We start from the raw sequence: 13,071 nt of genomic DNA, 5'->3' as shown, positions 1-13,071 counted from the left end.
ATGATTTTGTTGTTGTTTGCTGTTGGAGGTATTAGTCTCACTATGTGTTTCAGTAATTATGTTTTCCTTCTACTGTCTCTTAACTATGCTTATTCCTCTCTTCAGTAAAAGTATTGCTTACAGTATTCTCTGCAAGGCCAGCTTGGTAGACATGAATTATTTTAGCCCATTTCTATCATAGAAAGCTTTTCTTTCTCCTTCAACTATGACAGATAATTTGCTGGGTCCTGTTAGTCAATGTTGTCATCCATGGTCTTTAAAATATAGAGTGCATTACTCCAGGACCTTCTGGCTTTCAAAGTCTCCATTGAACAATCAGCTGTTATTCTGTTGTGTTTGTGTTTATATTTGACTTGAGTTGTTTTTTTCTCTTATATCTTTCAATAACCTATTTGTTCTGCATATTTAGTGTTCTAACTATTACATCAAGAGAAGTTGTTTTATGGTGCTTTCTACTAGTGATATCTGAGCTACTTGTATCTGTGTGGGGTTTGTCTTTCCTGAGTTGGGGCAAGTTTTCTTCTGTCATCTTGTTGAAGATCTGGTCCATACATTAACCTGGGTGTCTTCTCCTTCATCTATGCCTATAAATAGAAGAATAGGTCATTTCATGATGCCTCAAACTTCCTACATGTTCATCCAGGGTTATTTGTTTATTTGTTTGTTTTGTTTTGTTTTATAAATATTCTTTGTTTATGAGGTCTAATTCATCTACTTAACTCTGAGTCTTTATATTCTGTTTTCTACTTGTAAGGCTTTTCTTTGAATATTCTAATTGAGTTCTTAGGTTTCTTCTTCATTTCAACTTGAGTTCTCTTCAGTATTTATTTCTCTTTGTTGAATTCCATTTACAAATCCTGGATTATCTTAGTTGTGTCATTCAGCCTTCTGTTTGTGTGTTCTTGCACAACACTCATGCATTTATTCTCTTTGAGTTCATTCTCTTTAAGTTCACTGAGACAGTTTTTTCTGAATTCTTTAAACACCTTAATTTTTTGAGGTTTATGTTTGTTCAACTAAATTCTTGGTCTTAGGGTTCATCTGGGTAATTCTTACTGGAGAACATGTCTATGTGACTTTTGAATTAAGAGGGGGCAAATATTATCTTTACCTTTCATCATGTCATTGCAATGACACCTGGACATATGAGCTTCTTTTCTTGGTTCTGTTCCTATGGGCACAAAAGGTTAGGCTTACCAACAGGATGTGCTACCCTGTCTCAACCTGGGATCAGCCTCAACAGCCTGGGCTGGGGCCATGTCTGGGGATTGTGGAAGGTGCAGTCAGGGCAGGGTCAGGCAGACTTACCACACTGGTCCTAAGCACAGGATGCATGAACCATGATGAGCCTGAGGGATGGATGTGGTGTAAGCAGCCATGGGTTGTTGAGAGTTGCCAGGATGGCTGTGCTGGGGAGAACATAGAGCATATGTAGCATTTCTGTTTCTCTGTGCCATATGACTGCACTAGAGGGTTCCTGATGGAGAAGCGTATGTGATCTAGTGAATCCTAAGGAAAGGGAGAAGAGCCAGGAAGAGTTCATGATCAATCAGAAGCAATTGCAGACCTATCAGGGTTGAGGGGGATGCTCTAGGGAGTATATGTAGAATATCTAAGTCTCCACACCACCAGGATAAGTTAAGATGTTCCTGGGGATCAGGTGGGTCCCATGGGGAGAGAGAGTGTCTAGAAGGAGATCAGCATCCCTGGGAAGCAGCTATAGGGTGAGCAGAGGAAGGGGGTGCTGTATCTGAGAGTGCATGTCTAGAATATCTTTTATTTGTTTGAAAAGTTCATATCTTTTTGCACTGTATCTTGATCATAGTCACTCTCAAATCCCTTCTACTCACTTCCCCAGAATACTCTCCCTATCATTGGCTCCCATTTTCGTGTCTTCTCTGTTTTTTTTTTTTTTTTTCATTTTGTTGTTGTCATCGTTAATTTGTTTGGGTTTTGTTGATGTTGTTTTTTTAACCTCTCAATCCAATTAGTGCTACCTGATAGAATAACTTTGGCCGGCCTTGTGCAAGTCATGCACAAGCACCTATAGCTGTAGTGAGTTCATGAGCACAACAGCCATGGAACATCTGGAAGAACACATTTCACAGGACACACTCTTTCCTGTCCTCCAGCTCTTTCATTCTTTCTGCCACTACCTTTGCACTGCTCCCAGATCCTTGGTGACCCACTTAGACATCCCACTTAGGGCCAAGCACACAATAGACACTTAGCATTTTGACTATGGGTCTCTACATTAACTGCTACCCACAACAGAGAGAAGCTTCTCTGGACAAGGTTGAGAGAAACATTATTCAATAGGTATAACCTAAGTATTCAGAAGGCAGTTTAACAATACACCCATTTTTCAAAATAGCAATAAGTCTTTCCCTCAGGGCCATAACCTCCTGAGCCATAAGCTGTAGACTGCATTTACAGGTATGAATTCCCTCCTGTGAAATTCAGATCTAATAAGAAATTCTTCAAATCTCATCAGAAGGGAGATGGCTACCCAAAACCTCCATGCCATTATTGCATTATTGCATCTCTAGGCATGTCTCACCTATCAGGTCAGTTTTGCAGCATCCAGGGTCACCGTCAGGTAATATCATTGATGACTTTCTCCCCCAGTGTCCTCATAGCACCTCCTAGTATTATGATAGTTACTCAGCATGAAAGAAGTTTCATGTCTGTTCCAACTTGGAGTCTCTAAGTCCTGTAACAAATGTTGTGTCTTCAGCAATAGGGTCTTAACTGTAGTTCCGGTAGACCACCAAAAGCAACAGCAACAGACTGCTGTTTTAGGAGTCTCTGCATCCTCCTTGACCAGTAATGCCTAGGAAGGTACTCCATGCTTAGCACTGGGATTTCTCTTTAATAATTCATGTCTTCTGAGGAAAGCACCATGCACTCATTACGCAACAGTCTATATTTATTTGTTATATTTTTTATTAGCTTATGGTGTGTGTCCATAGGATGTTTCATGCACTGTTAGTTTTGGTTTACCATCCCACCCACTCCTCTCCCCTATCACACAATCCCTATCCTCACTTCAAACTTGAGCCGCATAAACCTCACTTAAACATTTTCACATCACAATGGTTCTACTCTGTCTCCACCCCTTAAGGTCTGTTACCCTACCCCTCTATTGAGCTTATTATAATTTCCTTATCTCTAGAGAGTCTCCAAATAAGTCTCACATGGTCCCACCTCTAGATGAAAAGCTACAAGCAATTAATAGCTGCTGAGAGAGGGAAATTCAGTCTTCTCCAGAGATGAGTCCCTAATAGGTTATCCAATCCCAAGTGGTCAACATTAAATATATAACAGCAACACTACATAGAATTAACATACTGTGTGCATGTATGTATGTATGTACACAATGCATGCATGGAGGGATGGATGGATTATGTGTGGATGTAACAATCACTAAAGAATAAAAGATAAATTTGGAAGGGAAGAAGGTAACACAGGAGGAGTTGGAGGGGAAAAGACTAAGAAAGATGTAAATCGTATAAATATGATATGGACTAGAAAATTCTCAAATTTTAAATTAAAAAACTTTAAAAGAGCAAATTAAACATACAAATCTAAATATATGGATCATATAAATAACATATGACCATTTGTTATATGATCCACATATGACAGAGAAATGTGGCATTTGTCTCTCTGGGCATGGTTACTTCACTAAGTAGGATATTTCTCATTTCCATCCACTTTTCTGTAGATTTTTCATTGGCCTTTTCTTCTGTTCATGTGCATATGTGTGGTATGTGTACATGTATGTATGCATCTTTGCATGTGTTGGGTCACACATATGTAGGAGTTCACACTGTGTGTGCTTGTGAGTACCCTAAATTAGTATCTAGATTCTTCTTCAGTTGCTCTCCCATTATTCCTTGAGGCAGAAGTTCTCATTCATTCCCAGAGATTGTCAGTGGAGCAAGTCTAGCTAGCTACCTTGCTCTCGGATCCCTTGACTCAACTTTCTGAGCCTGGAATAACAAGGGTCCAATGCAAATACAGCATGTACAGGGGATCTTGGGATTCAAATTCTAGTCTACATGCTTTTTTTTTGTTAAACTCATTAACTTACTACCCCAGATGCTTTTAAGTGTGACAAAACTGAAAAGGACTTAGACGTGTGCATAGTAACAGATACATCCCAGATGAGAGGTCTTGGAGAGCACAGCCTAGGAAGAGCTGAGCTCTCCCTTGGCACCTCAAAAGCAAACATGGCCTGAGCCAGGCAGACCTTGGCCACATTCATGAGTGGTCAACCTACTACACTCAGGAGATGTTAGATGTTGTCCTACAGAAGACAGTGAAAGCAGATCTATAGATCCTGATTTCAAAGGCAAATTGGCCCCTGAAGCCAATCTCTCAAGGGCTAATTGTGTGAATTGATGCTACACTATGTGCTCTCACCAAATTTTCTTCAGCACCTTGACCAAAACAGTACAAGCAGTTGCCTTGTACTTTGGGTCACCTGAGGTGCTGAGGGATGAACTTGAATTCTGGTCCATGGGGCATCCTCCTGCCTGTCTTGAGTTCCTTCCAAAGAAGATGTTGAGAGGAGATTTGTGTTCATGCCCAAACTGGAGAGAAGACTCCTCAGTTGCACTGGTTGGAGGAAGGGGGAGTAGGGCAGGAGGGAAGAAGTCAGCAAAGTGTGCTGTAAGAATGATGGAACAGGTTATATCAAGAGCAAGTGTATTAGTTTGTTTTCCATAGTCAGGACAGAAAACAAAGACTGGGTAACTTTTGTTGTTCTTGTTGTTTGTTTGTATGATTGATTGACTGACTGACTGACTGACTGACAGACTGACTAACTGACTGATTGTAGGCCAAGATATTTCCAAATTCACCATATGGAAAAGCAGTCCCTGGGCTCCTGATTTTCCTGCCTTCTGTCTTCTGAGTGATGAGTTACAGGACTACACTACAGTATTCAGTGTTTGTTTGTTTGTTTGTTTGTTTGGTTGGTTGGTTGGTTTTTTGTTCATTTGTTTTTAGAACTTGTATATTTAACTACACTTCTAGAGTCTATAAGTCCAAGAGTAGAGACTATGACTTCTTTGCTTAAGAAAAAAAGTATACAGGCAAGCAGGTGACTGCAGGAGAGATAGGGAACCCCTTCCCACAACAGCTTGCCCAATCCTAGAAGAAAAGTATTGGTCAATTATTAAGAGGCCTTCTCCCATGACTCCATACACTCACAATAGACCCTTGCCCCCATACTTTTACAATGGCAACTGAGTTTCAATATTACTTTCAACATGATTTTCAGTCAGGACTAAAGACATCCACACAGTAGTCATAATCAAGGATTGTTGTTACCAATATCTAGAAGGCAGTACAAAACATGCCTGGGGTTTCCAGGCCTGGGGACAGGGGACAAATTCCATTCCTTGAAACATAAACTTGAAGGGATCCCAAAACCATCCCTTCAGACCCACAATCTCAGGACTTACAAACGATATTGTTAGGACTGCAATGGTGGGAGCCAATGTGATCTGTCAGGAGCAGACATTGGCTCCATTGTCAATAATCTCCCCAGTACTCCATGGCCTACTATAGGGAAAAACCACAGGCCCTAAATTACAGACAAGAAAGTCAAAGCTCAGTGGAACTACTGCATCATCCCATTGACTGAATGAGGATAGTTGTGTCTGTGAACTCACCCTATATTCTCATACCCAAGAGTGGGTCTAGCAGAGAGTGAAACCTCAATAAATATATAAAGAGTGAATAAATATCATATAGCATTATTATTGTTGTTGTCATTATTATTATTATTATTAATTATCAGTCAAGTGAAGACTTGAACTAAATTCTTCTAGTTGAAAGCTCACAATCTTTGCACTGTACCATTCAGAATATCCCAGCGCCCATAGCCAGTTGGTTGTACAGCTTAGACAGATGTCTAAATTCATCCAGTTGTTAAGAATGGAAGGAAGAGAGGAAGGAAAGAATGAAAGAAAGAACAAACAACTCTACTATGTACACTTATGCTCCATCATTCTTTCCTAATTTATGATTCATTTCAGAAATACATCAGAATGAAAGAAGAGAAAATCTTTACCACACAGAGTCCTGGAAAACAGAGGATTTGCTCCAAAATTTCACACAGCTATTACTTCTACAAAAATCTTGTCCAAGAGGCTGGGAGACCTTGGCCAGGAAAAGCTGGCATAAATGTAGAAGGGAGGAGAGAGGACATCTGATTGAGATCCGAGACTTATTTAAGCCAAACCCGGATACCCAGAAGAAGCCTCAACTAGTCATATTAGAGGGGGCTGCTGGGATTGGGAAGTCAACGCTGGCCAGGCAGGTGAGGAGAGAATGGGGAGAAGGCCAGCTCTACAGGGATCACTTCCAGCATGTCTTCTACTTCAGCTGCAGAGAGCTGGCCCAGTGCCAGCAGCTGAGTCTGGCTGAGCTCATAGCAATAGACCAGACTGTGCCCAGAGCTCCCATTAGGCAGATCCTGTCTCACCCTGAGAAACTGCTCTTCATCCTGGATGGCATAGATGAGCCAGCATGGGTCTTGAAGGAGCAGAATCCTGAGCTCTGTCAGCACTTGAGCCAGCCACAGCCTGTTCACAGACTGCTGGGCAGTTTGCTGGGGAAATCCATCCTGCCTGGGGCTTCCTTGCTGCTCACAGCTCGGACCACAGATCTACAGAAGTTCATCCCTGTCTTGGGGCAGCCATGTTGGGTGGAAGTCCTGGGCTTCTCCAAGGCTGGACGGAAGACATATATCTACAAATATTTCACAGAGAAAAGAGAAGCAGTTGAGGCTTTTAGCTTGGTTAAATCAAACCCAGTGCTCTCAACACTGTGTGTGGTACCCTGGGTGTCCTGGCTTGTCTGCACTTGCCTGAAGCAGCAGATGCAACAGGGAGAAGACCTCTCACTGACCTCACGGACCACCACAGACCTCTGCCTGAAATACCTTTCCCAAATTCTTCCAGATCGTGCCCTGGGGACCCAGCTCCTAAGGCTCTGCTCACTAGCTGCAGAGGGGATCTGGAGAAGGAACCAGTTCAGTGAGAGAGATCTCCAGAAACAAGGGTTACCTGAAGATGTCATTGCCCATTTCATGAAGATGGGTGTCCTTAAAAAGCAGCACAGCTCTATGAGTTACAGCTTTGCCCACTTGTATCTCCAGGAGTTCTTTGCAGCGATGTCCTGCATCTTGGAGAATAATGTGCAGAGTCCTGGTAATACGTGTGTCTACAGAATTGTGAAATTACTGAAGGAAGTCTATGGAAGGCAAGACCTGTTTGAGGCACCCTTTGTGCGCTTCCTGTTTGGTCTTTTAAGTGAAAAGGGAATGAAAGAAATGGAGAAGATCTTTGCCTGCAAGTTGCCTTGGAAGACAAAGTGGTACCTGCGACGGTATATCCTAGAGGAAATCAAATGCCATCAACCATATTCTCTGGGTTTATTCCATTGTCTGTATGAGATTCAGGATGAATATTTCCTGAGAATTGTTATGCACAATTATCAAGGAACAAAGGTACACTCCCCAGTGGATATGGTACACCAAGTTTTCCTGACAAACATGAAGTACCTGTTGGTCCAGACAGACGTGGAGCTCATGGTGGTCACTTTCTGCATTAAGTTCTGCAGCCATGTGAAAAGGCTTCAGCTGAATGGGGGTGGACAGCAGGGACAAGTGTCGATGGCCCCCAGGGTGCTTCTGTGAGTATCTAGATAAAGCCCTCCCTCCAGCTTCCCTGTGGATCCCACGAGCACACATGTTCTGAGCACCAGCACCACTCTTAGCTGAATCTAGTGCAGTAGGATACAGGTTACCGGTGACATCTAACTGCTGAATATGACCACCTTTCTCTATTTGCCTCTGTGTGTCTGACTATGCAATGGGTCTATGAGCTTCTATCTCTAAGTCAATGAGGACTTCCATCATCTCTGATTCAAATCTTCTTCATCTTCCACAATGTTAAAATGGCCCACAGTTACTGATCCTCTCTCTTACCACGCTTTCTCTCTGAGGGACTGCTAATTCAGCTCCTACAGACATCATCCCCTATCCTCACAACAGTGACCTTACCTCTAAGGTCTTCCCACCATCACCTCAGAAGGCAATGTGTTAGAGTCCCTATATTTCCCCTCCCCAAATGACTTCCTTGTATGTGTCAATGAAAGCAACATGGGCCTGGCACTCAGCCTGAAGGCTTCCAAATTTCCCACCAATCCCAGCAGCAAGGTAGAACTCCTCTTCCAGGGTGACCTGCCACTGTTCAGAAGTGGTGACTCAGTATGTGTCTCTATGCTATCTAGATGGTTCATTAAGCACTAATTTTATACCGGGCCCTACCAATTAATAACAAGAGAGAAATAAAGTTGCTGCCTAAAGATTTCTAACCTGTAAAAGAAGACAGCCAACTATTATAATTACATAGGGCGTGACTCTTGCAGTAACCAGGAACAGACCAGTTATCTTAAGTTGAGGACTTTGACATCAATCTAAACAACCTAGCAAGAGCCCATGTGAAAAGTAAATAACTTGAAATTAGTGGAACAAAGGTTAGAGAACAGGAAGAAGATGAGGAGAGGAGGGAAAATGATTCAAAGAGAACAAATGTAATTAAACTGTGTTACAGAATATAGGAAGTTGTCTCAGTGACTCTCATTTTATATTAATAGGTAGACTAATAAAAACATGCTTACTGTAAAGGAGTAGGGATTTATCAATTATTAAAACAACAAAAATTAATATCCTTCAGAATTCCATTTCTCAGAGAGGACAGCAATAAGAATTGGGGTAGCAAAGCTTGATAGAGCACTCTTGTCATTCCAAACTCAGAAGGCTGACACAAGAAGGCCAGAAGTCCCAGTCTAACCTGGGCTACATAGTGTGATGCTGTCTCAAAATATCCCTGACTAGGGATGTTACTCATTTGGTAGTGAGATTGCCTAGTGTGTTGGTTAATTTTCTGTTGCTGTGATAAAACATCATGGCTAAAACAACTTATAGAAGAGTTTATTTGGGCTTTATGGTTCTAGAGGGATCAGGGTCCACCATGACAGAGGGAGAGGATGTGACTGGAGCAGCAGCTGAGAGCTCATGCCTAAACCACAAGCAGGAAGCAAAAAGAGTGTACTAGGAATGGTAGAAGACTTTGACGTCTTAATTCTGCCCCCAGTGACATATTTCCTCCCATAAAGCCACACCTCCTAAGCCTCCCCAAAGAGTACCACCAATTGAGGACCAAGCATTCAAATGCCTAAGACTGGGTGACATCTCATTCAAAACACCACACCTAATAGCCCAAGACCCTAGGTTTGATCCATAGCATTAAAGAAAAAAATTGTAACATTCGGTTTAATCTTTTCTGTACATATTTTTCTTTGGTATTATTGAGACACAAAATCTCTGTTATCTTACATTCACATTTATTTTCTTAAAGAATTAAGGCTGTCTTCTCTCCTTACTAAAGGTCTAGTACAATACCATTCTGAATAGCCTTATGATAATGCCTAGGGAGAATAACGTAGTGAATTGGATCATTTTCTTGTTCTTGGCCAGTATAAGTTAATTCTAAGTGTCTATGGTTATAAACAAGTGAGCCTTAAAGGGCCTTGATACAGATGCTGCAAGCAGAAGTGGTCTGCTGTGTAGCTTTAGAAGAATTCTCAGTATTTACAGAGATAGAGGCCAATCGTAGCAAGAGAAACAAGGAACACCAGCCTATTTGCAAAGGATAGTGGCCTTAGGAGCCGGGGACAATCCCAGGGGAAAGGGAGAGGCTTCAGCTGCTAGTGAGAAAGAACAGTTGAAGTGAAAAGTCAGACAAGGCAGGGAGATCAGCAAGGAGACCATTGCACACTAGAAAAACAGGGGTACAGGCTGGCCAAAGTCAGGGAATATACAATGGCAAGGTGCCTTAGGATTTCTATTGCTGTAGAGACATCATGACCACTGCAACTCTTACTGAGAAAACATTTGATTGTGGTGGCTCACTTACAGTTCAGAAATTCAGTCCATTATCATCATGGCAGGACATGGCTACATGTTGATATGCAGGCAACTGGAAGAACTGTGTCACTGTGCATGGCTTGAGCATATATGAGACCTCAAAGCCTGCATCCACAGAGACACACTTCTTCTAGCAAGACAACACCTACTCTAATAAGCCCACTCCTCCTAAATTGCTACTCCCTTTTGGGGTCATTTCCTTTCAAAATACCACAGGGAGCAACATCTGTGTGTGTGTGGCTCATGATGGTACCTCTTGTTTTTTGAATAGCACATTCTGAAGTGCCACTTTCAATCAGTGTAAATAGTAAACACGCATCAACACTACCATCCTTTGTGGGCTGAGAGAGTGGGTGCACTGTTAAAAGAACCTGATGCTCTTTCAGGGGATGTGGATTCATTCCCAGCACCACATCAGATGGCTGACAACCACCTTGCTCATAGCTACCTTGCTCACAATCACCTTTATTTATAATCCAAGAGGATCTGATGCCCTGCTTCAAACCTCAGCTGGTTTTTGCATGCATAGCATAGAGTACACAGAGACAAGCAGGCATACAAACATACACTGTGTTAGTTTGGACTTTTATTGCTGTGAAGAAACACCATGACCATGGCAATTCTTATAAGAAAAATATATAATTGAGATAACTTGCTCACAGTTTCAGAAGTTCAGTACATTATCTTCATGGTGGGGAGCATGGCAGTGTGAAGGCAGACATGGTGCTGGCTACATCTTGATATGCAGGCCATGGGAAATTGAGACTGGCACTCTCAGTGGTATCCTGAGCAAAGGAGACCTTAAAGCCTAAGAATGACACAGGTCCTCCAACTAGGCCTCACCCACTCCAATAAAATCACACCTCCTAATAATGCCACTCCTTATGAGATTCTGGGGGCCAATTATATTCAAACTATCACATACACATAAAGTAAAAAAATAAATAAAGCTTTTTAAAAACACCAATCACGCAAAGTTTAGAATTTGGTTTACTTAACATTCTTTGGTCTTGTAAAACTAAAAGAAAACATCCTATACTTTCGTTTCAGCCAAAGTTGGCCATCTCTAATCTGTGTTTTCAAACTTGTCATTTTATTTTGAGTTTATTATGTTGTTTTGCTTACAGTGTTAGGGGTCATATGTTGCACACACCAGACACATAGCAACTGCCAGCCCCTTGTGGTTTGTAGCTTAGGCTGGTTTAAAATTCACGTTTCCCTGCCTTTATATGCTTGGTTTCTGGCATTAAAGGAATGCCTTACCACACATGGTGGTGTTCTCTCTCTCTCTCTCTCTCTCTCTCTCTCTCTCTCTCTCTCTCTCTCTCTCTTTCTCTCTTTCTCTCTGCCTGTCTCTCTGTGTGTATGTCTCTGTCTCTCCCTGTGTCTGTCAATTTATCTCTCTGTATGTATGTTAATTTCTCTCTCAGTCTATCACACTCTCTCTCTCCATATGCCTCTGTCTTTCCCTATCTCTATATCTATCTGTCTGCCTGTCTGTCTATCATCTATCTATCTATATCTCCTCTACCCCTTCCCTTGGAAAGATATGAGGACATGTGAACCAATACATCTGTAATGTTCACTGACCATGCTAAACATCCCATCATAGATTCGCTCTCAACCACCTCTCTGAGCTCTTTTCCCATCTCCCCTTTCCAGTTTTCCTTTATGAGACTCTAGAATTCTGTTCTAAAGGAAAGCAGTTTATTAACATCAAAAGGAGGAAAGCCAAGTGTCCCTGCTTGGCTCAGCCTGGGAGGGGGGACTGGACCTGCCTGGACTGAATCTACTAGGTTAAACTCAATCCCCAGGGGATTCTTTGCCCTGGAGGAGATGGGAATGGGGGGTGGGCTGGGGGGAAGGTAGGGGGTGGGAGGGGGAAGAACAAGGGAATCCGTGCCTGATATGTAAAATTAAATTAAATTATTAAAAAAAGAAGGAAGGCTATCTGAATTACCAATGTCCTCCATTGTACCAGGGCCTGTGCAGGGCACTATATATTAAAAAGAAAAGATGCCAGCTACCTGTTCACACCCTGTGGGACACCTAGACTAGTCAGAAACAGACACACAAAATGAGAACACAGCATGCTATGATAAGGATGTAGATGAGGAACCACCCAGAAGAAAGGATCCAGATGTTGGAGCAAAGGAGCATCTAGAAGCTGGTGAATCCTAGAAACAGCATATTGAGACCTGGTGCTCAGGGTGACAGAAACCTAATCTGCTGTGTGGGGCTGTGTACTTCAGACCATGCACATGCAATTCACATCCCTCATAACCTCTCTCTCTCTCTCTCTCTCTCTCTCTCTCTCTCTCTCTCTCTCTCTCTCTTTCCCTTCCTCCCTCCCTCCCTCCCTCCCACAGGTTCCGGTGGACCCCGATCACTAATGCCAGTTGGCAGATTCTCTTCTCTACTCTTGAGTTCACAGAAAACCTGAAGGAGCTGGACCTAAGTGGAAACCCACTGAGTTACTCCGCAGTACAAAGTCTTTGTAGGACCCTGAGATGTCCAAGATGTCACCTAAAGACATTGTGGTGAGTCTGGCTTGGGTTCTTCCCTGAACCAGGGATGGATGGCAGGAGAGCAAAAGCAAAAGCTAGATCTAGGGTGAGGTTTAGTATTTATCAAATGTTCACCAAACTCTTGACTGTGCTAGTGACAGATTCCAGACTTGATATAACCAAAAAAAAATGGGATTCTGTTAGTGATTATGAAAGACTGACCTTCATCAAGGAGCCCCACTAACTAATGATAACACCAGGCTCATGAACGCTTCACTGGAGCAAACTTCCTGAGAAAGGGGCTAGGAGAGCTGGAGAACACAGAGGAAGAGGCTAAATGAAGCAGGGAAGGAGAAAGCTCCAGGCCCAGGGAATGGCGTCTTCCTATTTCCTCCTGCTCTCTGTACTTGTAACCAGCCTTCTACTCTGTTTGTATGGACTCCATCTTTATTAAGATTTCACATAACAAGTGAGATCACGCCCTATTCTATGGCTGGTGAATTTCACTTCAGATGGCTCTTGAAATATACCAGGGAGCTGTCCTGGGCCTCATGG

General features: G+C 42.4%; 1 protein-coding gene across 1 annotated transcript in view; it reads left to right on the top strand.

Moving 5' to 3' along the window:
* LOC102920101 (NACHT, LRR and PYD domains-containing protein 1a-like) overlaps positions 1–13,071 on the top strand; it is a 53,706-nt gene that overhangs the window by 21,111 nt on the left and 19,524 nt on the right. Inside the window, exons 5-6 of the mRNA XM_076543988.1 lie at positions 6,051–7,710; positions 12,379–12,549. Coding sequence (XP_076400103.1) covers positions 6,051–7,710; positions 12,379–12,549 — 1,831 coding nt within the window. The remainder of the gene's footprint in view (positions 1–6,050; positions 7,711–12,378; positions 12,550–13,071) is intronic.

The sequence above is a fragment of the Peromyscus maniculatus genome, chromosome 8, assembly GCF_049852395.1.
Source record: "Peromyscus maniculatus bairdii isolate BWxNUB_F1_BW_parent chromosome 8, HU_Pman_BW_mat_3.1, whole genome shotgun sequence".
Taxonomy (NCBI): Eukaryota; Metazoa; Chordata; class Mammalia; order Rodentia; family Cricetidae; genus Peromyscus; species Peromyscus maniculatus.
This window is presented reverse-complemented; position numbering and strand designations above follow the sequence as displayed.